Source organism: Embiotoca jacksoni, unplaced genomic scaffold, assembly GCF_022577435.1.
Source record: "Embiotoca jacksoni isolate LCO1_2020_lvr unplaced genomic scaffold, fEmbJac1.0.p SCAF_24, whole genome shotgun sequence".
Taxonomy (NCBI): domain Eukaryota; kingdom Metazoa; phylum Chordata; class Actinopteri; family Embiotocidae; genus Embiotoca; species Embiotoca jacksoni.
The window spans coordinates 7,345,145-7,368,602 of record NW_027185375.1 but is presented as its reverse complement, the minus strand read 5'-3'; the positions used below and the strand labels follow the sequence as shown (position 1 = coordinate 7,368,602).

General features: G+C 44.3%; 2 protein-coding genes across 4 annotated transcripts; one reads left to right on the top strand and one right to left on the bottom strand.

Moving 5' to 3' along the window:
• Nucleotides 1-48: 48 nt before the first annotated feature.
• cct7 (chaperonin containing TCP1, subunit 7 (eta)) lies at nt 49-4,660 on the top strand. Its single transcript, XM_069159250.1, has 11 exons — nt 49-128; nt 704-857; nt 976-1,082; nt 1,202-1,380; nt 1,487-1,658; nt 1,780-1,944; nt 2,039-2,227; nt 2,648-2,745; nt 3,224-3,356; nt 3,489-3,695; nt 3,798-4,660. Exons 1-11 carry the CDS (start codon nt 123-125, stop codon nt 4,023-4,025), a joined length of 1,638 nt encoding a protein of 545 aa, XP_069015351.1. The 5' UTR covers nt 49-122; the 3' UTR covers nt 4,026-4,660.
• hspa12b (heat shock protein 12B) lies at nt 3,872-22,303 on the bottom strand. 3 transcript variants are annotated; one of them, XM_069159248.1, is made up of 14 exons: nt 21,966-22,303; nt 19,984-20,047; nt 19,313-19,395; nt 18,567-18,691; nt 18,285-18,471; nt 17,851-17,955; nt 17,372-17,488; nt 14,883-15,060; nt 11,262-11,348; nt 9,399-9,503; nt 9,066-9,324; nt 8,788-8,891; nt 7,235-7,425; nt 3,872-7,161 (listed from the first exon to the last, which is right to left on the bottom strand). In XM_069159248.1, exons 2-14 carry the CDS (start codon nt 20,027-20,029, stop codon nt 6,679-6,681), a joined length of 2,070 nt encoding a protein of 689 aa, XP_069015349.1. In that variant the 5' UTR covers nt 20,030-20,047; nt 21,966-22,303; the 3' UTR covers nt 3,872-6,678. The 3 variants fall into 3 exon arrangements, with proteins under 3 accessions (XP_069015349.1, XP_069015350.1, XP_069015347.1); XM_069159249.1 differs by having other exon boundaries at nt 7,238-7,425; XM_069159246.1 differs by having other exon boundaries at nt 3,872-7,425.
• Nucleotides 22,304-23,458: the final 1,155 nt, after the last annotated feature.

Below are 23,458 nucleotides of genomic sequence, written 5' to 3'. Positions count from 1 at the left end.
AAAAAGAAAATTCAAATCGTTGCCGAAATATCGCGTCGTGTTCTTGAACCTGCCCTCGAGCTGTCGCAAAGCATTGTGGGAAAAGAAGCCGGCGTCGAGAGCTTCTCGAAGGAACCGCAACGATGATGGTGAGTCTGGTAGCATCCATGCAGCGAACTTTAAACCCGTAATCCGCGTCCATCCTGCGGTTTACCGGCGAGCTGGAGCCGCGGGGCCGCTCTCGGATCAGACGGCGGACTGTCGGCGGTCTTAGAAAGCGGTTATTTTTGACGAGTGTGATTTTTAAAAAGCGGTTTTATTGTCAGCCAGGCTGTGTTAGCATCGTATGGTTCATTGGGCGTAAACGATGCTAACGGCGATGCTAGCGATTAAAAAAATAAAATAAAAATATATCGATAAGATATAATCTACTTCCGGTTAGCTCCATAATTTAACTGGTTATTAAAGATACTTTTTGAAGCATGTTTGACTCGCGTGGTTTAAAAGTTGCCCGTCATTGTTCAGTCATGGAGGGTTTGGTTGTTTTTAATCTCTTTGTATGACTGCGTCAGAAATATTCAGAGAAGCTTCTCTGAACAGCTGATTAATATAAATATTACTGGATTTAGCAGCAAAAAAAAAAAAAAAAAAATCTGCTGTTGGATTAATATCCTCCTCCTCTTCCTCCCTCCTCTTCCTCCTCCTCCTCTTCCTCCTCCCGCAGCCCACACCGGTTATCCTGTTGAAGGAGGGGACAGACACGTCTCAAGGCATCCCGCAGCTCATCAGCAACATCAATGCCTGCCAGGTGATTGCGGAGGCTGTCCGGACCACCCTGGGGCCCAGAGGGATGGACAAGCTGATGGTCGACGGCAGAGGTGAGAAGAGACGGGACACACAAAAAAAAAAAAACAACGTTTTAAATAAAGGAATTTGTTCTTCTGCGTGTTTTCGTCAGCGTGTGTGAAAATGTTGTTGTTGTTGTTGTTTTTCCAGGTAAGGCCACGATCTCCAACGACGGCGCCACCATCCTCAAACTGCTGGATGTGGTTCACCCTGCAGCCAAGACGCTGGTGGACATCGCTCGCTCTCAGGATGCTGAGGTGTGTGTGTGTGTGTGTGTGTGTGTGTGTGTGTGGAGAGAGAGTGTGTGTGTGTGAAATCTGTCACAAGTTTCAAACTGACCCCCCCCCTCCCCCATTTCCTTCGCACCCGTCCTCAGGTCGGTGACGGCACCACCTCCGTCACCCTCCTGGCCGCCGAGTTCCTGAAGCAGCTGAAGCCGTACGTGGAGGAGGGCCTCCACCCGCAGACCATCATCAGAGCGTTCCGCAACGCCACCAACCTCGCCGTCAACAAGATCAGAGCGATCTCCGTCTCTGTGAAGAAAGAAGACAAGCAGTAAGTGCCGAGTGGTTGTTTTGTTTTTTAATTTGTATGTTTTTAGATTTGATGTGTCTTCTGTGCAACAAGTTGAAGAGACTCAATGTGCATTTTTCCCTGCCAGGGAGCAGAGGGAGCTGCTGAAGAAATGTGCAGCCACTGCCCTCAACTCCAAGCTGATCGCTGGGCAGAAGGAGTTCTTCTCCAAAATGGTGGTGGACGCCGTCATGTCTCTGGACGAGCTGCTGTCTCTCAAGATGATCGGCATCAAGAAGGTCCAGGGTGGAGGGCTCGAGGTCGGTGTCTGGAGTTCAGCTTTCAGAGATGGGAACTTTAAAAAAAAAAAACATGTTAAAGAAGCAGAAAACACAACCTCCGCTACTTTGCTTTTCCCTCATTTTTAAATTCTGTCTGCAGGATTCGGAGCTGATCTCTGGGGTTGCGTTCAAGAAGACCTTCTCCTACGCCGGGTTTGAGATGCAGCCCAAACGCTACGATAATCCAAAGATCGCGCTGCTCAACGTGGAGCTGGAGCTGAAGGCCGAGAAGGAAAACGCGGAGGTCCGCGTGAAAAATGTGGCGGTACGAAGTAACAACAAAAAACAAAACAGGTTTTTTTTTATTTGACTCTTTTCTTCGCTCCTCGTTAACTCTTCCTCTTTAATCTTTCCTTCAGGACTACCAGGCCATCGTGGACGCAGAGTGGAACATCCTGTACGACAAACTGGAGAAGATCCACAAGTCGGGCGCCAAAGTGGTTCTGTCCAAGTTACCCATCGGGGACGTGGCCACCCAGTACTTCGCAGACAGAGACCTGTTCTGTGCCGGCAGGGTGCAGGAGGAGGACCTGAAGAGGACAATGATGGTGAGACACTCAAAACTGAGCCGGAGGTTGAAATTAGAAAGAAAGGTTTCAGTTTAATTTCACTCAGAGCCGCGGCGGAGCGATCGGGGAAACTGCTGCACAGTAAAATGACGTCAAAGACAAATAATGCTGCAGTTTGACACTCAAAACTGTTAATTTATGTACAGTACATGATGTGGTTTTCTTTTTCTCTTAAGAACTAATGAGAGTGTCGTTACAGTATTTAATCAATAGGCAGAATCATTAACGGTGTTATGTGTTTATTTTATCTTTTGTACCAAATTATGGTGAGTTGCAATCGATAAGAGGATCAATAAGTGTCTGTAAGCCACAATTAAATTATCAAACTACGGGAAACACTTGTTTATCTTCTAAAAGCCTGAGACTTTGCTGACTGACTGCGTGTAATGTGACCTCCAGGCCTGCGGAGGCTCCATCCAGACGTCTGTCGGAGCGATGACGGACGACGTCCTGGGACTGTGTGAAGTGTTCGAGGAGATCCAGGTTGGAGGAGAGAGGTGAGAAAGAAGAGTTTCTAACATCTGTCAGTCCTCAGAGAATTAAAAATAGTGTATGTTTTTTTTTTTTACAACTTTGTTTATATTTATTGACCTGTGGGTAAAAAAAAAAGAGTTTGAACACGTATACATGTGATGTTTGACATTTTATCGACAGTTTGTTGACTGTTTGAAGGTTTGATTTGAAGTGATGACTTTGTTTCTTGCAGCGTGGAGGTTTTCATCCTGAGCCACGAATGTCTGAAATCTTACTCGGTTTTAATGTGATAAAAGAAGTCAACTTAAAATTTAAAAAAAAACATTGTTACTTTAGCAGTCTCGTACTAGTATGCAAGACATTTTTTAAAAATTATTATTATTATTATTATTATTATTTGTCCTGCCTCTTAGAAGTTTGAATAAAATTCCATTGTAAGTTTTATTCTGTGATTCTTCATCTCCCCCTGCAACATCGTGATTTCTTTGTTTTTCCTTGAAGGTACAACTTCTTTAAGGGCTGCCCGAAGGCGAAGACGTGCACCATCATCCTGAGGGGCGGAGCCGAGCAGTTCACGGAGGAGACGGAGCGATCACTGCATGACGCCATCATGATCGTGCGCAGGGCCATCAAGGTCAGTTACGTGTGTGTGTGTGTGTGTGTGTGTGTGTGTGTGTGTGTGTGTGTGTGTGTGTGTGTGCGCGTGCGTGCTTGTTGGTGAAGGTGCCCAGTCTGCAGTAAGTTAACCGTATCCACCCGTCTCCAGAATGACTCCATCGTCGCGGGTGGAGGAGCCATAGAGATGGAGCTGTCCAAGTACCTGCGGGATTACTCCAGGACCATCCCCGGAAAACAGCAGCTGCTGATCGGAGCGTACGCCAAAGCCCTGGAGATCATCCCCAGACAGCTGTGTGACAACGCCGGGTTCGACGCCACCAACATCCTGAACAAGCTGCGCGCCAAACACGCACAGGTAGAACACACACACACACACACACACACACTTCCTAACGCCACACGGTCTGTGGAGTGAAGCCCGTGCCGGAGTGGTGCTGACGGTGCGTCTCACCTCCAGAACGGCATGTGGTACGGTGTGGACATCAACAACGAGGACATCGCGGACAACTTCGTGGCCTGCGTGTGGGAGCCGTCCATCGTGCGGATCAACGCTCTGACCGCGGCGTCGGAGGCGGCCTGTCTGATCCTGTCCGTGGACGAGACGATCAAGAACCCCCGCAGCAACATGGACGGACCTCCGGGCGGCGGCAGGGGCCGAGGCCGCGGGAGACCTCACGCTCACTAGAGGAGAGCGACGACGAAACCCCATTTTGACGCGGCATCCAAATCCAAATGCAGACAAGAGGACGGCAGCCCCGTTACACTCGTTTGCTGAACGCAGCTCGGCATGTTTGAGCTGCATTTGGATTTGGATTCTCGATTTTAAAAAAAACGAAGTGTTGTTAGCGGACGCGTTGCAAACAGCAGGTGTAGTGAAACAAACAAAAGGGGGAAAGGAGGAGTTCGTGTTTTAATTTCAACACGCATTGTTTAGAATTTGTCGACGACAGCTGACGTTTCTCGTTTTCTTTGTTCTTCACCTGTTTTTCTTACCGAAGCTTCGATTTATGAAACGTCTGTTAAACATTTCAAGCACTGCATCGTTCCATCTTTATACTCAGAAAACATACGGGAAATAGAAGCAGACTGACAGCAGCTCTTCTTTGGTTTTGAAACGCACTCCTGTCCCCTTTAGTTCACCTCCTCGTCTGTGGCCCCGAAGGACCCCGTTCATAACTTCTGATCTGGTTTTATGTTACGTGACAAACTTAACTTGATGTGTAACATGGGAAGTAAAGCACTGACAGGATGTTGAGCAGTCATGCTGTGTGAGACTATTTATTGTACCAATTCTTATCAATAAATTCACAGCTGAAATCATCCTGTTGACTCAATACTTGCAGATCGATACTTGATCCAGAGGGACGTTTGGGGAGCTGGTAGCTTTTATGACACAAAAAGGTTAATATCACACAATACACACCGTAATAAAGAGAAAGGAGGCTGACTCTAAAGGTTTAAATACTGTCAAAGGAAGAAAAAAAGGTTTAAAAATGACGTTCATTAAATGAATGAGGCTCACCTACCTGAACAGTTTAAAACAATGTTGGTGAGAGGAGGTCAAAACAAACGAGATAAAGTCAACATGTTGAATGTGGTAACTGGTTCATAAGTTTTATGTCACTTTATACATAAACACGGGTACACTTTAACACAGAATACACATTAAAAAGAAAGGTTAGATCTGTGTTGCTTAATGTCAACACCTCCACCCACCCAGCTTCTCTCTCTACAAGAACTCACTTAATAAGCTGCACTAATCAATAACTGTAAATAATTGATCAAATTACTCAGGGTACTGTTAAATAAAAAAAAATAAAAACAATGATCCATCAGCTCTGTGGAGCTTTAGCGCCCCCTATAGTTTATTACTGTGGCCTGCATACTCACCAGCCGACTTTCCAGCTGCAGCAGAAGCTCTAAAGGAGCTGAGATACCTGCCACCCACCCGACACCAAACAACAAACAACAAACAAGACGGAGTTAGCAACCAGCTGATCGAACATAGTGGAGAGTGTCAGATATTTATATGCAATACCACTCAGGGCCACCAGGGGCTGGAAATACAGAGTCAATCCGGGTTGTTGTTTTTCTCCACAAGTCATCATGCTGTCATTTGCACGTTGTAGGTGGGTGGACGTAGGGTGTCGTCGGGTCGCCAGTCAGATGCAGTCAAAGTCACCACTTGGTTCCTCCCAGCTCATCCGAGTATGGACACTTGTAACTGGACAAAACAAAACAAGGTGGCGACGGCAAACGTCAGTTCACAAACCGGTGTGGTGACGACTCCAGTTTGCCAGTTGGTAACAACTATATGAGGCAATAATACGTGTTGGCAGCATCTCCAATGAATAATGCAGCTTTAATGGTTTTTTTTGTTTTAATTCAGTAAGTTTTGAAACATTTGAAATGTTTTTAAAGAAATAACTGATAACAGTTATTTCAGTTATTAACTGTATAAACAAATATTATCCTGATTTGGACTGAAGAAATCAGGACGACACAAAACATGTTCAAAATATGTTCAGCCCCACGCATGCGGGATAACTCTTATCCTGAAACATGGCTTCTTACGATTTTGTAAAAGACATGTTATAATGCCACGGACCTTTCTAGACTTGTTTACTGGAGACACCTTAAAAGCGTCCCGGCTTGTAGTTCGGTCTTTTCACCACTAGGTGGAGCACTATCACGTCCCAGAAACAAAGCTGCAGGAGGTCCAGCAGTCACGTCAACATTTCATTATGTAGGCGGTGAAATAAGGTTTAAATGAGGTATCAGTAATTATATGAGGCATCAGTCTTTATATTTGAGAACAAAGGAAATGAGTGAGTGTCACTAGGTAGTTTAGTGTGTTGGGGAGCGTCTGTCCAGGTGAGGAAGTCTTTATTCCCTGTGCTCAGGAGGATTTTTTTGGTTTGTGTTTGTTTGTTGCTGCAGGGATTTGTACGCAGCCTCCAGCTTGCATCAGGTTTCACAGGCTTCACGCGGCGGTTTAAATATGGTCCTGCGCAGTGACAGCATCACGTGATGTGACGTGAGAAAATCTCCTCCGAAGCCCGGTAGGCGGACAAATTCATTTCTTCTTTTCCGTGCAGAGAAGACACTCGACTCTCCAGCTGAGGAGACGGTGACATTTGTTGAGGAGGACGTTTGCGAGGGACGGAGAGCTTCACAAAATGTTCCTCTCAAAATCTAAATGTCTGAGAATGCGATGTTTCTTCCAAAAAAAACAAAAACACGTCGCCCACTCCCAAAGTACCGCTTTTTCAAAAATGATCGTCCCTGCAATCAGTTCTGTGTGTTTTCAAATCCGCGTCTCCACTTCCTGCTCCTCCTCAGTTAGACAGGAAGTCTATGGAAGCCCGGACGGAGCGGTTAGACATGATGTCAACGGCTGTGACTTTGATCTCCGTGTCTCCAAACTGCATGGTCGCTCTGATCTCCCTCCTCTCCGGGCCTCCTGCTCCGCCCGCTCCCGCTCCTCCCACCGCTCCCGGCAGCGGTAGTGGTTCCGGCAGGTCCAAAGTTATCGTCCCGCACTTCCTGACGCCGGGGTCGGAGATGTACGTGACGTCGTCTGTCGCGCTGCAGTAGATGTTGACGATGATCTTCCGCTGGCCCAGGCGAGCGGGCGTGTAGCTCCGCCTCACGACCTCGCCCAGAGCCACCGACTGGTCCACGGAGACGAAGCGGTCCAGGACGTCGGTGCACCACTCCCGTCCGTCTTTGACGAGGAGTTTGTCCCGAGGGTGGCGTCCCTCCACGAACCGGTTCAGCACGCCGACGCCGTAAGTCAAAGGACATCGACGTACTCTGACCTGCGAGACAGAAGTTGTTAGATCGAGACTCGGGGCGCCACTCGGACACCAGCTGGTCTCGTCGATGCCTCACCACCGTGGGGTCCAGGCCGAAGAGGACAGCCCCCTTCAGGATGGTCAGACCGACGTCGTGGGGGATGATGATGCGGCACGTCCTCCCCAGTACCTTCTGGACTGCTTTCTGAAGCATGGGCGACTCGGCGAAACCTCCAACCAGGAAGAGGAAACGTATGCCGCGCACCTCCGGCTTCACCATCAGCTCCTCTGTCAGGGAACGAGAAGGAGGAACGTCTTTAGAGTCAGTTCACTTCATCGGACGTCCGTTGGAGAACGTGGGGAGAAACGGGATTATGGGATTTCATCCACTGGAAAGACAACAGAACCCTCTCAGTCTTATTCTTATGCTGATCCAACAAGCTACATGCTGAATGTACCAGAGGAATGCGCCTGATTTAAAACAGACACTCTGCATTTTTCTGCCTCAGTTCTGTCTTGACAAGGCTGAAAGAAATGAATGAGGTCACCATCACCTAGACCGAGGACACTGAGGGAGTCGTTACGGCTGAGGTCTGCTTGGTTTGGTTTGAGCTGCAGTTTGTCGCCGTATTTTTTGTCCTTTTTTTTTGGTTCTTCAGCCGCAGCAAACTAGGATGTGTGATCTACGGGGCACGGACTCATTAGTGACTCACTTCACGGTTTTGGCAGCTGATTGTCCCGTAAAGGTCAAAAGTTTGGGCAGAGTGGGAAGTCACAAACAAAGCCGGGTCCTATCGCTGTCATTTAGATCTTAACGAAGGCTCCGACGACTCCATAAAATAAGTCCTCGTTAACTTTTGCTGCCACGTGGGTTAAAACACCGCTCTCCTGGGTGGAAGGTCTGAGTGGGCTCCACACAACCACCACAAACTTCTTTGACTTTTTCGACTCCGTCATCTGACTACCTTCTTCGAATGGAATCAGATGTTAATAGCAGCGACTCCAAGGGGAACCTTGAGTGACTTTGACAAATCAGCATTATTTGAGGCCCCCGTGAATGAAAGTGAGCTGACAGATGTCTTCAGGGAAAATGCTCTTCAGCACTTCCTGCCCAGCACCAAACTGCAGACAGCCAGTGGGAGACCAGCTGCTGAATATAGCAGAGAACTTGGCAGTTTAATTACCAGCCATATTTCTTGGCTTCCAAGGACCAAGAGTGGATTGTCTAAATATAAATAAGCAACTGTTGACAATATTAACTTTCTGAGGCCATAATGCTGTGGCTGCCTCTAAGTGGCTGCTGAGTAGTGCTGCTGTAAGTACCATGAACCTTTCTCCACGGGTTCGTTTACTTTAGGATGATGTCATTGTATTATTCTGGTAAGCCTTTGTATTTTGGGGTTGTTCTCCCGTAGCTTCTCAGGATCTCAATTTTCAGCTTTCTTTTTGTAGATTTATAAACAGAAAAGTTGTTGGAAATATCTGCAAAAACACAAGTGGGTCATCGAATGAAGAGGAAGAGTTGAGAATACTTTGTTTTAATACCCGTGTCTCTTTCTGTCTGTGCATATATGTATATGTAAGTATATGAATGTTGTGTGTATGTGTGCAGCCCTGCTGTCTGGGCATTTGTCTTTCTGTGTCTCTCACCGATGTGTTTGACGATATTGATGATGGTCGGCTGGAAGAGCTCATTCATGGCTTCCTGCGTCAGCCGCAGCATCCCCTGGGACGACCACTTCACGAAGTTCATACTGAGACACAGAAGAGAGGTGACGAAAAATAACCCTTCGATTGTTTAGACTCTAATCAGACTGCTCACACACGCGCACACACACACACACACACACACACACACACACACACACACACACACACACACACACACACACACGCACACGCACACACACCACTCAGCTCACACTCACTTGCTCCTCCTCAGGGCGGCTTCCACGCTCTGCCCTCTGTGTCTCTTGTAGTAGTCGATGAAAGAGAAGGGCAGGGAGATGTTGAGGGCGTTGGTCCTGCCCGGCGACGCCGTCCGCTTCCTCGCCTCGAACGCGATGGTGAGGTCCACCCAGGCCGCCGGCCGCTTGGCTTTGAAGCTCTGGATGAAGTCCTCGCCGAAGATCTGGCACAGCATGGCTTCGAAGGCCAGGTCGACGCCGACAGCGCCGTAGGGACCGCCTGGGAGAAACAACACAGCTGCGGAAAATGCGGGATGTGTTTTTTAAAAAATTTATTTTGTGTTGAAACCGTACCTGAAGCCTTGTAGAGCTCTTTCAGTGTTCCCTGTGGCTGCTCGATCTGATGCACCGTCAGGTCAACTGTTCCTCCTCCACAGTCTGCAACAACGTACCTGTCACCTGCAGAAAGAGAAACACACACCGTTTGATGCTGTTTGCGTGTCCTGGGGAACATTTGGCATTTATATAAAAATCTGATATTTTTAGATAGACGAGAAAACCTCTCAAGTTTATCAGTTTGACTCCAGAGACAGGAAATATCTGTGATGCAGCACAGTAAGATCACAGTGTTTCTCCCGAATCTGTAGGAGGAACTTGTGGATGATAATGTGTCTTCATTTATGTGGAATGTCTAAATGTCATGTTTCCAGTGTGTATGTGTGTGTGTATGTGTGTATGTGTGTGTGTGTGTGTGTGTGTGTGTGTGTGTGTGTGTGTGTGCGTGTGTGTGTTTGCAGTTTCCACTGAGACTCTCAAATGTAAACAACCTTCAGGCCTCTGTGATTGCTGCTCTGCCTCTGTCAGTGTGTGTGTTTACGATATGTTGGGCGATAGGAGTCGGTTTTGGTGCAGCTTCATCTGACCGCACCCCAAACACGAGAGCGTAAGAGTCGTAGAAGACGGGAATAAAAGGAACAGAAATAAAAAAAAAAAACCACGTGGAGATGAATGAGAGGAGAAGATGCAGGAGAGGAAGGTGAAAGTGGCTTTCTGCTCCTTCGGTATATTTGCAGTGCAGAGGCGGAGAGTCCAATGGGCTGAGTCCTTCCATTGTGCGTGTGTGTGCGTGTGTGCATGTGTGTGTGTGTGTGTGTGTGTGTGTGTGTGTGTGTGTGTGTGCGTGTGTGTGTGTGTGTGTGTGTGCGTGTGTGTGCGCGCACAGGAAGGAGAGCAGAGAGGGTCAGCAGGGGTGCGTGGCTCCTCAAGATCGTCGTCACGGCTCAACAGAAAAAAACAGCCGTGTGTGAAAGCAGCAAAATGGGCGACTTTAATCAGGCTTTTATCATTCCAGACAAAATGTTACTCTGACTTCAGCGTTTTGTGGTTTCGATTGTGTCGGGCCAAAAAGAGCTCCTGTCGTCAGTGCTCTTACTCTTAAATCATGGTTCACCGTTTTTGGAGCTTTCAACCGTCGTAACGACTGAGTGACCTCTGTCCTCCGCAGAAGACCGCGAAATGTGGGTGAAAACACCGGAAAAAGACAGTAAAGCAAAGTGATCGCAAAATCAAATGGAATTTACATAAAGTACAATCATAAATAAAAAATGATGAAGAGAAAAAGTTTTAAAAGTTAATTATTTAAACACTCAGCTAAAAAAAATTGCAAACTTCATTTGCACTTGCAACATACTGAGAGCTTATTTATTTAACAATTGAAATGCAAATGTAACTAATCAGTTTATAATAGCTTTTTAAAATGTATCAAGAGGCTTTAATTGCACACTGTATAATTATTCAAATGGCACACACCAGGCTCTGCACTCATATTTTACTGCATGACACTATCATCATAACTGTGAAGTATGAAGTTAGGTGGGCGCTGATGAGCTGCATCGCTCAGGCAGCTGCAGCAACTACAGCATTTTTTTTTTAAACAATTAATTCACTAGTTCAAACAGGACCTGCGAAAACATAGCGGACATTGTTGTTGTGGATGTGAGCTGATCCATCATGAGCTGAATTAGAAAAAGGTGAATGGAGAAGACACAGGAGATTAAAAATAAAGTAGTAGAGTAGTTGTAGGACCCAACATGAATGCTGGTGTGTCTGCTCCTCGTAGTCAGCGTGCTGGGGATTAAAAGTCAAAATCATCAACATCTGCAACGTGTGGGGTCTGTCTGTTTCCCCTCCGACACACACGTACACATCTGGCCTCACCGGTCTGCAGCTCCGACCACAGCTCTCCGGTTCCACTCTCCACCAGGAAGGTCCTGCTGTGTCTCGATCGCCTCAGCTGCTCCCTCGCTGCAACACACACGCAACATACTTCACTGTATGTTATGGGCTTCACATACTTGTTTTATACCTGCAATATTTCTATGTAATTTCTCCTGCACAAAGTTGTATGTTAATGTTAAAATCTGTCCCGAAAAGTTGCAGTGAGGCATAATGTTTACAGCCTGCAGATAGTTCTTTCTCTCTGGAAACAAGGTGACATTTTAGGTTTCATTTTTTAAAACACGGGTCACCATTATATTACATTATATTATTTATTTGTTCCCGAATGTGATTAGATTGACAAGAATCTCACGACGACATTATGCAGGATTATACTATGCAATTAGTTCAAAAATAACCCCAATTAAAATGAGACAAACAATTGTTATTTTCTTTGCAAAACTAGGTGACAACACACTGATAATTATTACCTGACAAAATGAGCAGCTGGCTTGTGAACATAATGAAACGTTAAGCAGCTAAATATGTTTCTCAGGAGTTGGTTGACATGTAAATATAACAGCTTGATTTATTGCTTCCAAGTGGCCAAAACATCTATTGCAGGTTTAATGGACATATTGTTTTTTCAAAACAGTGATTTAAGTTTTCGGCTTTAATGCAATAAGGTCAACTGAAACTGGAAAACCAAATCAACCCGTCCTCCACATCAAATAGTTCCACAGGAATTTATGAACTCTCTCCAGCTGAAGGAACTTCGAGTCGTCGCCACCCCGTGCCGTTCTGCCCGCATTCAAACATTTTTTGTCTTTCTGTATAAACATGCTCACTTAAGACACTTAAGGTTGCCTCTGACTAATTCGCAATGCAAAAAAACATAAACATCTTCTCTTTCATCCAAATGAAGAAGACTGTTTTTAATTTATACATCCCATAAGGTTCAATCACATTTTATAACCCAAGAAGAGTTCATGACATGCAGGATGGAATATATGTTTTTTGATCCAAGTAAAACAAGAAAAACATACATTCATAATGTTTTTGCATGACAGGGGCAATTTGTAGGAAATGAAGAACGCTCTCAAATTTAAACTTTGTATTTGTTCTTGACATGTAAACTGCGTGAGTGGCAGGTTAAGAGCGCGGACGGAGGCCAACAAAAACAGAGCACACTCACAGCCGGCAGAAGTATAACATACCTGACAGCCTGTTTGACAGAGCACATACGAATCCATATGAGGGCGAACTCATGAAATGAGACGTAATGGTTTATGGCTATTATAAATTAAAGAAAATAAAGGGAAAAAAAGGACGTAGTCGGAATAAAAAAAGGGTATTCCTCTTCATGTTCTTGATACAATCTCTTTGGCAAGAGAGAGAAGGGAAAAAGAGGATTTATGGAAGAAGAAGAACAAAGAATCTGTAAAGATTATAATCTTACTGACCAATAATGAACAATGCTGTCTTGAAAGTACTCTTACAGTTGTTTTAGGGGATGACGCAGCAGGTAATGTATGAGCCTCTCTGTGTGTGTATGTATGTGTGTGTGTGCGTGCGTATAGTAAATGAAGCTGAACAAAGAACATAACAATCATATCGACCTTGATTTCATCTGTGTGTGTGTGTGTTCGTATGGGGGTGATGAATGAAACGCAAGTCTGGAAACCATTTTCATGAAACAGCAGAAAAGAAAATACATGCATGCATGTGTGTGTGTGTGTGTGTGTGTGTGTGTGTGTGTGTGTGTGTGTGTGTATGTGTTAATGAGTCCCCCGTGCTATCTTTCGAGATGAAATGAGGTGAAGGAAAAGCTAAAGATAGTAAAAAAACCACAACTGTGATGCGTGTGTGTGTGTGTGTGTGTGTGTGTGTGTGTGTGTGTGTGTGTGTGTGTGTGTGTGTGTGTGTGTGTGTGTGTGTGTGTGTGTGTGTGTGTGTGTGTGTGTGTGTGTATGTGTGTGTGTCCTCGCAAAGGGAACGACGTGGGCAACGAGGATGGAGAGAAAATGCTGGAAGGATGGAGGGAGAAGAAGGAAGAATGAAAGTGAGAGAGGCAGAATGACAGGCCAGGAGGGGGTGAGATCATAGTCTCACTGCACCTTGTTCCAATTACAATATCCTGCGTTTAGTGTGTGTGAATGTTCTTTGTGTGTGTGTGTGTGTGTGTCACTGGCTGCATATGTATAAGTGGGCCCTTGCAGGGAATTTTGGACGGCATGTTCGCTCGCTGAATTATGCATCGGTCTCCTTTTCCCAGCCTGAAATCGCTTTTGTTCTTTGTTACGATTTAGTGCCATTTTCTTGTTGCTAACTGACATGTTTCCTTTGTGTGCAGCTCTACTGCTGACTCAGGAGCAGGACAGACACACCTTTCTGTTGTAAAGACATTTTTGAGTGTCACTCATGTACTGGTTTGTGGAAATACTTTTCCACAGTGTACATATCCATTTAAAAGTTTTCTATTAAAGCTGCACTAGTCAAGATTTTTATATTTACAATGGATCAAATAACTGTGTAACGTGAAAGATGTTACCAGCAGTGATGAACGCAAAGAGAGTTTAGTGTAGAGGCAGTGTAGGAGCAGTGTGGAGATGTGACGGCGTCAGTAGGCAAGAAAGCAGTAAAAACAATGGTGGAAAGTTTTGAAGACCAAATCCGTAATGACTTGCATCTGTCTGATTTGTCGTTAATTGCCGCTGCGCGAAGACAAGATAATTCTTTTTACAGTTTATTTTACCCCAAGTGGCCATAAAATTGATATATTTTAATGCCGTAAGTCTCGGTCACCAAACTCAAAATGCTAAATGAAATGTGATCAAAACAATGTGCCATTGCTGTCCAATTTATTCAAGTTCACGGAGTCAAATGTTCCATCAAATGTTTTTAAGTAGAGAATCTTGAACCTTTTTTTAGAGCTAGTTTTTTTTTTTTAACCTTATCTCAACTGCACGGATAAATCACCTGGGAGAGTTTCAGGCCTTGGAAAGGCGTCAACCGTCTGTCACTGTACATCATCTGTGCGAACAAGTCTCTACTTCACATTTATAATTCATAATAATTTTTTTTTTAAAAAAGCACATCCACACCTCCACAAAATGTAAACCTAAGTAAATACTGAACAGTTGGGCAAAGCTTTGCTGGCGCAGTTAATTAAAGAGCTTATGTGGTAAATAGTGACTTGAGAGGCAGAATTTTACTCCGCCAGCAAATTCTGTGGTCTGTTTCAAAACAGCTCTCCTCCTCTTTCTCCCTCTGTTCATGTTTTCATCTCTCCTGCTTCTTTGTCTGCTCTACGCACACATACACAACTGCAAAGTCATCTGAGGCAAAACCCGGAGCAGCATCTGAAGTCAGATCTTCACCCTCGGCGCTCTCTCTTTCTTTCTCTCAAACACACTCAGTTCCATCCTTTGCAAAAACCACAATCCCCAAGTGAAATCAAACGGCAACATTTCCAGGAACGCAGTGTGGTTTCATGCTTATGCTAATGACAAGGAGTACAAGAAACCACACACACACACACACACACACAGACACACACACACACACACACACACACACACACACACACACACACACACACACGCTCTCTCTCTTCTCTACCTTGTCTGAAACTGGAGTCGAAGGGTCGGGACCCCTCCAGATCCAGGCCGTTGGTGATTGGCTGCAGGCTCAGGTCAATCACCTGGTGGAGGCGGAGCTTCCTGCAATAAATGGACGCAGCCTCGGGTTCCAGAGCGATGAGGAGCTGCTCGGGACAGTCGGGAGACACCAGACCAGCCTGAGGGACACAACAGAGAGAGACGAGCTTTGCCCACAGTGTCGACTGACAGGCGACGTGTGGTGCAGCAACATCACAGCAAAGAGATCAGGAAAGATGGAGACAAGATGAAAAAAATTCAAATACCTTCAGGATTTCTGACTTGTATTTATTTATTGCGGATGGTTTAGTTTTCTACCAGCACATATTGTTTCACTCAGGAAAACTACAGTTATGAAAGTATCAATATAATTGTTTCTCTGTGTTTTCGAAACCACTGATGATGAAGAAAATAGAAAAAATTGTCGATAGAAAGCAAACAGTAAAAGGGTGAATGTAATGTATGTAGAAATGGTAGAAGAATGGAAAGTAAAAGTAATAAATTAAAGGAGTAGTTCATGTATTTTCAGTTCAAATGTTATGATTATTTATCAGGATTAAGAAACAGAGTAGTGACATTTACTTCATACTTTATAGGACTTCATAGTGACATTTGCATGGAGGGCAGGACAAGGTCAACAAAAGAGAGGAGAAGGTTGAAAAGACGAGCACTCCAGGGGTAACACACACGCACGCACACACACACACACACACACACACACACACACACACACACACACACACGATGAGGGACAGCTGGACAATGTAAACATACGAAGAAACCTAAACACAGCATGACAGATGGAGAACTGACATAAGTTAATGATTCTCTGTTGGGATAAAAGAGACTAAAAAGAGGAAGAGGTATACAAGCATTGGTCCTGATGGTTTGGGAGTAAAATTGAGTGGCTGTAACGATGTATGTATGTGTGTGTGTGTGTGTGTGTGTGTGTGTGTGTGTGTGTGTGTGTGTGTGTGCAGTGCAGTGTGTGTGAGTGTAGGGCGGGGGTCTGGTCTCGACTTCCCGTGTTTGTACGCCGGTCTCCCTTATTGTTCACTCCTGATGACATCATAACCAGCAGGAAGCACCCACGCCCCGACGGCCTCAAGCCGGGAGCCAGCACAGCGTGTGCGTGTGTGTATAGACATCAGTGTGTATGTGAAAGTGTGTATGCATTAGACTATTCATGCCCATACCTGGGTGAGTGAAAGGCAGATAATAGAAATCAATCTGTGCGCGTTCACTCTCTCTCTGTGTGTGTGTGTGTGTGTGTGTGTGTGTGTGTGTGTGTGTGTGTGTGTGTGTGTGGTGTGTGTGCGTGTGCGTGTGTGTGTGTGTGTGCAAAAGTCATAAGGAAAAGTTGACATTCAGAGTAAAAGGTTGTGCAGTCTTTCCCATGGATAATTGCGTATATATCTGGACTGTATAATTAGACACACAATCTCGTACAAAGTTGATCCAGGCATTCTGGACCATGTAGACACACTTCCTGAAAGTCATTGTAACATGTAGTGCACACAAAGGGGTGTATGACTTGATGGGAAGATGTGCAGAGAGAAGAGGCAAAAGTGCAGCATTATGATTTGTGTGTGTGCGTACATGTGTGTTGTAAGTGATCCACCGTGGGAACCTTTATCAGACCGTCTTTATCTCATGTTTTATACGTGGCCTATTTTCCATCTCCGTGTTGTTCTTCCTCTTTCTCTGTCTAACACACACACACACACACACACACACACACACACACACACACACACACACACACACACACACACACACACACACACACACACACACACACACACACACACACACACACACACACCGGTCCCACAGTGATATATCAATGTGTATCTGTAGCACAGTGTCTATTCTTCTGAACCAGTTAAGTCAGTCAAATAATAAGAAAGATATTCCATAAAGCATGTTTTAAATTGGTTAAATTAAAACTATGCACAGATACAAATTTAGCCTCGATACATGATACATGAAGTAAAGCAGCACTCATTCTATGGTGTCTCTAAAATCTATAAAGAAAACCAGATCAAAACATAATATATGTCTGGACCATGTAGAAAACTATACAGGGCTTTTAATTTGAAATGAGGGCTTTTATTTTGAAATTCAGGAATTGCTGCATTAAATGAGCAATAGCGACTTTATCAGTCAGCAGAAATTGGCCTTTCAAAGGTGTAACTTTGAAGACTCAGTCAGTCACTCCCAGTTTTCGGTGGAGAGTGCGTGGAGTATATTTCTGGAAATATGCATGGCTTTCTGGGATGCAGTAAACCAGCCAACTGTTATGTAAGTATGGTATACTTAGGTGATTCAAGTATTTTTTTTTACTTGAAGAATAGTAGAGACTGACATAAAAACATAAATGATCATTCTACATCCACGTCTCTATGCCTGGATGAGTGTATTAGGATGAGAGTATGTGTGTTTTCCTACCAGGTATGCAGCTTCTCTCATGAACTGTTTGGCAGGTTGTCTCCACACAGCAGGAACAGTAATCACCCATCTGATCTCCTCTCCCTCCAGCACTGATGACGACTGGTCTTTCACCTCCTGAAACACAATCCCAAAAACATTTCTGATGACGCACTCTAAAATTCAATACATGAGCTTCTCCTTCTCCTAAATGTGACCTGAACTACGAGTACTTTTTTTTTTCTTTATTTATTAATCCACCTTGTACCGAGTTACTTTGAAAATGCTCAAAAGACGTTACTGTATAGCCTGAAAACACATTAAATAAAACAATTCTCCAGATATTTCTTTAGGTGAGGAAAAGCACTCCATGAGCTATGGATAAAGTTTTAACTCATCTCAACACCTTGGTTTGGACAGTAAATGAGTATGTATACATACATGACATACATTTACCGTGGTACTATATTGCGATCATGAAGCTGGGAGTCAGAGCTGACCTTTAGAGTGTGTTCCCTGAAGAAGCGAAGGGCGTGAGCAAACACCTCGATGGCCCTGACCTTTCGACCGTTCACCGCCTCCAGCTCCGTCTCCATGGTGAGGTCCTGCAGCAAAGACAGACACAACTGCTGAAGCATCACAGCAGAAAAAAGTCGTCCATCTGGTGTTTAAAGAGTAACTTCTGGAATTACTATTTTAATGGGGTTTTTTTAAGTTGTTTTTTTTACTTTTCACCTTCCTGCAGTGATACAGAGGTGCACTCTCTTGGGTGTGTCACGCCATGACATCACAAGTGGATGTGGTTATAGATGCAACAAGTTTGAAACTTTCACCCAGAGAGGGCAGCAAAACAGCTTTTCAGCCAGTTATTAATTTACTCTTTAAAGCTTTAACTCTGGATCCTTAACTATTCCCACATTTATTTTTATCTTACACTTGTGCTGTGGATCTTCATTTTAAATTTATCGAAGTACAGCCAGTGCCGCGCCTCCTCTGGATCCAAGTCGTGGTAGAAGTCTCGTGCCGCGAATCCAAAACTGTGGAACCGCAGATCCGGAGTCAGCAGGAGACAAGTCGGGCTCTTCTGGTTGGCCACTCCGGGGTCGCCGCCCTCCCAGCGTCTGCATGGATTGGAGGAAACAAATACTGTCAAGGATAGAAAGTATAGAAAATGACAGAGAGTGGAATTGACTGGCGTATACACGCAGACTCTTACTTCATCATGTGTATGGCTTCTGAGTCCTGTGTGAAGCTGTAAGCGTAGCCGCTGGAGGTAGTCCCGAAGTCTATCGCCACGACAACAGAGAACGGACAGGCCATCCGGGGTCTGACCTCCGACCTCTGAGAGACAAACAGGGACATTTGTGTGTATTGTGTGTCAATACTTAGTTTTAAAACTAAAAACCTGCTATATGGACGTTTTCAACCATTAAAGCTTTCCATTTTAGTTTTCTTTTGCTAATTGTAAGTAGTAATAAGTAGATGAACATGATAACCATACCTGGTAAGTATCAACATGTTATCTTTGTGAGTGAATGAGTTGACGTGCGCTATCATTTCTGCCTGTAAAGGAAGCATCGATGGGATTTAAACCAATAATTCTTCCATCTCTGTAATAACTAGTTTCTATGAGTGGAAACAGCATTGAAGAAAATTAGCAGGTTGGCATTGGAAACCAGAAGCTGTTTTTCATGTAATTCCCTTTACTCTTATTTTCTCCTCTCCTCCTTCCGAGCTTGAGAGAGTTAGTGCCAATGTGTATATGTTCCTTTAACACAGATTGCAGTCCTTACTTGTTTAACTGCGAGTGTAAGTGTTATTATAAACCGCTAATAACAGTTAGAAGTGGATGTGGCTTTACAAGTCTGGTTTAAGAGCTCTATATAAAGAAAAAAAAAACGCTGGACGTGGAAAGAGGAAAGATTGTGTTAGAGTGTCTGTGGTGAGTGTGTGCATAGTTACCGGCGAGGGCGACGGTGTGAGCGGTGTGATGCTACAGTCGTTTCTAGCTATGGCAGGCGAAGACGGGGTTGATACATTTTCACCTGGAAATGAAGGGAAGAAGAAGAAAAAGAAGAAGGAGAAGAAAAAAAGGAGACGAAGAAGAAGAAGACGAAGAAGAAGAAGAAGAAGAAGAAGAAGAAGAAGAAGAAGACAATATAACAATATGCAAACTTGATATATTTACATAAACTTGTTGCATTATTGGAAAAAGTGCCACACCTACTCTGCAAGGAAATGAACAGAATCTGAGTCTTTTTGATATGTGATATGCAGTCATGGGAAAACTCTCTTATCAAAAGGAAAGAGGCAGTACTGGACTGTCATCAGCTGTCGTACGTGTAGAAAACACCTTATTTTTCACAGTGGAGATTAGCGGGTTAGGGAGTGAACACGCTTGACTCGGAGCTCTCTAGATGTGAGATTGGATCATTGCAATGAACAGGAATGACCAGAATGTCACGGGAATCTGAAGTGAGGGATTTTTCCAAGAGGGAGAGGTGACGTGGAAAAGGTCAGCATACAGAGATGGAGAAGTGAGTCATTATGACCAGGTTACCATAGGAAACACATGTGTGTGTACATGTATGTGTGTGTGTGTGTGTGTGTGTGTGTGTGTGTGTGTGTTATACCCGGTATCTGCAGGCTGTTTGGATCTGGCTGCACCACGTCAGCCATCTTTACAGGCGCCAGGGTCTGCAGGGAAACACAACAAACATGATGCATGTAGAATTATTAACACAGATCAAACTGAGCAGCCGATTGTCCGTTTGAGCTTCAGACATTAGTGTTGTTGAAGGAAACTGTAATTTCTATTCACTAAAGCATATTACTTATATATTACTTATACTCATATTGAGACTGGAGGTCGTTTAGACTTGCAGATTCTGAGACGCTTGAGAAATGTGTGATCTTCCGAGGTCAGCTGGAGAGAGAGCAGAAACAGGCTCGCTATTGTGCGGATGGTGACCTTCCTGATACAGGCAGCTCTGGTAATTACATGTTTTCCAAGCCACCGCAGTAGTGATGACTCAGCAGTATTTTAGATTCACCCTGCATGTGACTGTTGATCAACCAGTGATATTGCCGTCAACTAAGAGAAACATGGAGCAAAAACATACCAGGAAAGGGATTATTTGTTCTTGTATAGTTTGGTCTTTGTACTTTCTGCTATTTGAAGAATAAAAGTTGTGTAATTCGCAAGTTCACTTACTGTCCCTCTGGATGTCTGATAAATTTGATGAAGACAGATGAGAATCCACAACAGTGTGATGAACTCTTTGGCAATTACATGGCTGTTGTGTAAATATGCAGACTGACAGTAGTAGTTGTCTAAATTAACCAGAAAAAGTTGTTGAGGTGGTGAATGAAACGCACTCTACCATCTGTCACTCTGCTCTGCAACATTAAACTCCCAGCAGGTATAACTGGTCAGAGGCCACAGACTCTTACTGTTGGTCACTCTCACTGCACATAACAATATGTGTTCAATTTCAGTCTTGATATGATCTCTAAGTCAGTTCTGTGCTAGTTTATGTGTTCTTTCTGAACATGCATCCACTTTGTGGGTACTTTAAAAAAAAAAAGTTTTTTTTACAGTTGATCCCAAGTGTGTGTGTGTGTGTGTGTGTGTGTGTGCGTGCGTGTGTGTGTGTGTGTGTGTGTGTGTGTGTGAGTATTGATTGCAGCACAGGGATCACACTGTGATCTGAGCCAGGAGTGAACTAAACAGACCACTGCAATGAAACAAAGATGTGTTTGTTAAAATCTAGTGAGCGCATGTGTGTAACTGCAAATGTGTGTGTGTGTGTGTGTGTGTGTGTGTGTGTGTGTAGGAGAGAAAGAATAAAGAGCCCACAGGTTAGTTTGACATCCTTTCTTTGCGTACATGCATGCAACATCTGTCTGCGTTTATTAAAGCATTTGCCTGAGACATTTGAATATAACCTCTGTGTGTGTGTGTGTGTGTGTGTGCGTGTACGTGCGTGCGTGCGTGTGTGTGCATCATCAGCTTTCTTTCCCAGCAGCTGTCTTTGCAATTTGATGATGAAATCAGAAAGGATGAAACTCCACCGTGCTTCTCGCTCATACTTTCCCCCTGATCATTTTTTAAATATTTCTCATCCCCTCAACTCTTAAAGCTCGATGTGCAGTGGATGATTTACACCCACCAGCCTTCCTATTCTTTAACTTCCCTCTTCCTTCGACACATGCCTGAGCTCTAGAAGGGGATCAGCTCAACAAGCCACTAAAACTCCTCTCAGACACTACATTAGAGGCACATTGGGCAACGCATTCAACTTTTATGCACCATTATCAACAACATAGCTTTGTTGGGTAGAAGTCTTCCGAGAAGTTCTGTAAACATATGATGGAATTACTCTTGAGACAAACTTGATTATGACTCATTATAATGCAGCTTTTTCAATTAATGCAGAATACTTCCAACACAAACAAGCAGAGTGAAATTTTTGTCCTCTGAGATGAAAGTAATTTAGTGAATGGAATAACAAATCAAGTTATATTACTTTTCTCTGTAAAGAGAATTCAACCTTGATAAAAGAACAAGAGCTCAAACATCAAAAACAGTTTTCTATTTTTAAAGTTAACTCACCCCTTCAAGTGCTTCTTGCTCTACAATGCCTCTGTCTTTTTTCCTCTCCTGGCTGGATCAAAAAAGTATTCCCAACTGGAATTTCACGAGTGTGGAATCTGCTTCTGGGAGTGAGATGGAGAGGAGAAGAACAGGAGGAAACGATGACTGCATATGAGAGGATGCTTTTCCAGAAATCCCTTGTTAAAAATGTTCCCGGCTGACTTGCAGACAGATTTCCTAAAGCTGGAATTCTGAAAAATATGATGGAGGTAGAAAGAAACTGGAAGAAGAAGAAAAAAAAAAAGGAGAAATCCTGACTTTTCCGAAAGGATTTCTGAGTTGGACTTGTAGTTTTGTCTCTCTGCAACCCGAGTCTCTCTGCTCTGCACAGGAATGTCAAAGAAAAGTGGTGACACACACACATACACACTAGTTGCATGAGTGGGAGGGCTGTGACAGCGCATAGGGGGGGAATGCTGGGGGATTTACCTCACTGTGAAATTGCAGAGTATGTATTGGAGACTGAGGGTGGAGTAATCCTGAGCGGGCGGTGCATCCCGGTTAAGTCATCTTGCCCTCTCACTTCCCTCCCACTCCTCCACATATATCCCTCCTGTTTAATTAGCTGTTCCTGTCCTCCTCTTTACTCCTCTTTTCATCTTGACCTCTCATTTATCTTTTTTTCCTACATTCACTTTTCTCTTTATCTCCTTCCAATTCTTCGTCTTTATTTCACTTTCCTTGATCTTGAAGCTTTCCCCTCAACCGTTTCACACAAAAGCAGGAAGCAGTCAGGTGGATGTGGTCAATCAAAAACAAATGCTCTGTTTTTTGTGTACTCTCTGATCGTGTTTCCTTTAAAATGATACAATAATGTGTTAGTGAGTGACAATAAGAGGCGATTTTACTGTTTTGTTTCTCCCTATTTCCAGTTGTCATGCTAAGCCATTCTAACACCTTTATATTTATCCAACAGACATAAGAGTGGTATTGATTTTCTCATTTTCTTTCTGTTTTCTTATGCCGTGTGTGTGTGTGTGTGTGTGTGTGTGTGTGTGTGTGTGTGTGTGTGTGTGTGTGTGTGTGTGTGTATGTTGAGGTCCACATCTACACTGCAGGGATCTGATTTCTCCCCACTACAGCTGTGATTGAAAGCACACATTAACCCCCAGTGCTCGTCAACACACACACACACACACACGCATGCATTGAGCCTCAGCGGCCCCCACTCCCAATGGGCAGAGGAAGTCAGACCTCTCGAGTATGTGAACAAAAATGCCCCAGGTATATACACACACATCCACATCCACTCAATCCCACTGTTCTGTCAGATTTCTAAATTGAATTAGGCTCTGTGTGTGTGTGTGTGTGTGTGTGTGTGTGTGTGTGTGTGTGTGTGTGTCTGGAAGCCATTACCTGGCATGTCTCCCCTTGCTGCCCAAAAACCAAGAGGCCCCACATTGATCCTGCCATCACCTCTTTCTTTCTCCTCCTTTCTTTCTCTTTGTTGC